This window comes from Trichoplax adhaerens, genomic scaffold (assembly GCF_000150275.1).
Source record: "Trichoplax adhaerens TRIADscaffold_6 genomic scaffold, whole genome shotgun sequence".
NCBI classification, from domain to species: domain Eukaryota; kingdom Metazoa; phylum Placozoa; class Uniplacotomia; order Trichoplacea; family Trichoplacidae; genus Trichoplax; species Trichoplax adhaerens.
Window position 1 is genome coordinate 1 of NW_002060948.1, and position 3,518 is coordinate 3,518.

At 31.4% G+C, this 3,518-nt stretch overlaps 1 protein-coding gene across 1 annotated transcript; it reads right to left on the reverse strand.

The window, feature by feature from the left end:
• Window positions 1–1,671: 1,671 nt before the first annotated feature.
• TRIADDRAFT_57021 (uncharacterized protein) lies at window positions 1,672–2,996 on the reverse strand (the record flags this gene model as incomplete). Its single annotated transcript, XM_002113491.1, has 2 exons — window positions 1,672–2,166; window positions 2,958–2,996. The coding sequence occupies 2 exons, from the start codon at window positions 2,994–2,996 to the stop codon at window positions 1,672–1,674; spliced, it is 534 nt and encodes a 177-aa protein (XP_002113527.1).
• Between the last annotated feature and the right edge of the window lie 522 nt (window positions 2,997–3,518).

Sequence of the window (3,518 nt, forward strand, 5' to 3'; positions counted from 1 at the left end):
CCCTAACCCTAACCCTAACCCTAACCCTAACCCTAACCCTAACCCTAACCCTAACCCTAACCCCTTTTATATGATCAAGAAGTGTCAGTTTAGTAACATCGATTAGTTATATTTATCATAATCCCTTAATGCGATATTTCGGCTTCTTAAATACGAATACATTTAGCTTATTTTCCTGCAATACTAATGACATTATTTATTACTTCATTAAGACATACACTATATGTTCGATGATACATACTATCACTGTATCCCTTAACGCATAACTACCGTAATTAGCTGATTTCATTGCACAGTATTTCATAGCTATAACCTATATCATATATGACTACTATACAGTTATAAGCTAAAAATATGAACTTATTTCATACGGTATTACAAACGGTCCATTGCTCTCAGAATGCTTCATAATTGATTTGCTATGGATGTGATCTTAGGTTTGCTTAAACTGTACCGATAACAAAAAGAGAGATCTTCTTTTCAGTAATTGAGATTCATATACGCACTAATATTGCTGCTGTTCATACATATTCTCAACCTAAACAAGGTTTATCGGGTATGAAGAATACTTAGGGGTTCAAATCTGTTTCATTTTAATTTTGGAATAACAACTATTGTTTTACTAGTCTGATTTTATTCTATTGAGCAATACAACATATAAGAAAAGAGTTGATATTGGTTGCGTGAGTCAGAATAGTTTGGAAATTTCAAGCATTTTATTTCATTTAATTGATAGTGAATTAAATCGAGCGATTTCAGTGATTTCAATCGTCTTGCATCTATAATGCATAACAATATATAACGTATCATCACATAATTTTCTTCATATTAAAAGGTTAAAAGTCAAACTTAGCGATGCAGTGAAATAGATATTGAGTACATTGCATTTAGTTATATTTCGAATCTAATAATATTTTAACTGAGACTGAGGAATTAATGCTAAATGTAATTTTCTTCATCAACGTAATACCGAGCTCCTCTAAAACCCGCATATTGCATTGATAATTAATTGATCGATGGAATCTTAATTGAGAAAGGCTAGCCGTGATGTCCTGTAGATAGTAGCCTTATCAATTCTTAAGATTGTACATAACTATTGCAATTTACTAACAAAGCCATGGAATAATTATTACTATTAATTCAGTATGCGCGCTACTACAGTATGCTGCTAGATATAATGCTGATTTATGTACTTGCATCAGGATCTTCGGTGATGAATATTTATAAATATTATGGGCTTCTACGATACAGTATCTAGAGACGATATATAAGTATCATTTTGCTATCTTCATTATATCTTGGCAATGCAACTTCTACGGTACTCAATGCTAAGATTTTACTAGCTATGATATATAATCACTGGTAAGATTGTTGCTCTCAGCTTGACTGATTATCTTGAAATAAATCAAAATCTGAAACTTATCTTAGCAATGAGGTTAAAATGTCTACGGCACATTAATATGATCAAAATTTGACCATTTTGGTTATCACCGCATAAAATGATAATACTTGTATTACTTTTAATTTAATAGAAGTGAGTTATTTTCCTGAATATGAGCAATTTTTATGAGCAAAAAAGTAAATTCTCTTATTATAGATACACCAAACACACTTTCATGAAATAAGTCAGCGATAATACCACAATAGTGTAGATAGAATACAAAAATTGAATCATGACATATTAAGATTAGTTGAAACTGATGCGTAATAACCTCCGCCTGATTGTTGCGGTACACCATCATGGGCTTGGTGTGTTGTTATGTGTTGAAAATTAGCGTCTCCAGATACGGCATTTGAAGAGGCATTACTACTAGCAGTATACTGCTGGACAGTAGGTAATGGATAGGAACCATATCTATGGTTAAATCGAGTCATTAAATCTGGTGTGCCAATAAGAGGTAACTGCTGAAACGATTTGGTGGTAGAACCATATTGCGATGGACCAGCTCGTGGATTGCCTTGCATCAAGCTTTCACCTGTAAAGACAGATTGCTGCAATGGTACTTGCATGCCGTGATTATAATCCGGTCGACTAATTTGAGCTGATGAATAGGAATACTGATTTACACCAACGCTTACAGGCGCAGTACTACCACTAATTGTGCTAATATTGGTTGCTTGTCTTTCACGTTTTCGCCATTTTGCGCGACGATTTTGAAACCATACCTGAACATATCAGAAAATGTCATGTTAATACATTTTCTTGGCTAATAAGCTATTAACGCATTGGTTATGAAGTAGGTATAATTTAAAGCATGCATTAAAATAATCTATAGTAAAAACTGTAAAGTCAATGCTGATTTTCTTCTCGATAAACAGTGCGTTAATATGAGCAGTTATATGTGCATTGTATAGAGATGTCGTTTATAATACTGAATTGAGCTTCTCATAGTAAACACCTCAAAAATATAATTAATAGAATACACGGTATTGTATTTCTAAAAATTAAAGACCCAAAAGCGATTTATGAATTATTTTTTCGAAAGAATTAAATAATAAATATTCATGATATGATTTGACGACTTTTTTCTCGGTAAAATCTATAAAGAGTTCAAGCCAAAGGTTGATAAATTTGATTTAGCTGAACATCAATATTCCACCAATATAGCAGTGAAATCGATTGATATTACTCTATTTAGCTAAATCAAATTACTTTTTTTGCACCAAGATTGCTGAAATACAGATTTATATAGTACAGATTAAAATTTTATTTGTTTTAATAGACTTATCGCATTTAAAGTTGCGTCCACTTTTACCGCTACTTTGATGCAGTATTATCCAATGATATTAAATAAAGCGTAGGAGGATTGTTTAATGAAATTCGACAGCTAAAGAAATTTATCCATGAAATTTAATTATTTTATGATATGAACTTTTCTTGATTAAGGATTAGAGCGCCATTAAACTGAGTATAACTAATAGAAAAACCGACAGAGACTTGTCATAATCTCATTTACCATGTGGCATTCAAAGCATTCTACGAACGTCGATCTCATTTTTATTAAATCTAATTAGACGGTCAGTATAATAATTTAATATGAGGTTGAAAGCTGGTTCTATCTAGAAGTATGTTACTCTTTGTCATCGTTTGGTTTTTAGAATTACTTCATTTGCGACAGTTATTGAAAAATTCTTATTCGGACAGATTATATACTATATGTAAATAATAAGAACATGAAGATTACATAAATGGGCTATTATGAGGAAAATTCATTGACGGCTATTTTTGCTGCTAAATTATAATCACGCCATAAACTGCAATTAATTAATTATAATTAAGTTATTATGATCTGATATTGTTTATGTCGTCGTGATGATAAGATAATATCGATTTAAAACTTCTTGTGATATTAAACATTGTCAAATTTAACTGGACTTTTATTAATTTTTTAATTGGTTCCTTAATTCGGTTCTCATCATAAAACGATGCTCCGCTGAATTCAGTGGACAAAATTAGAAATTTTGCACAAACGGTCGAATAGATTTCTATTATTAGGTGTTAAATTAGTGATCTTGCC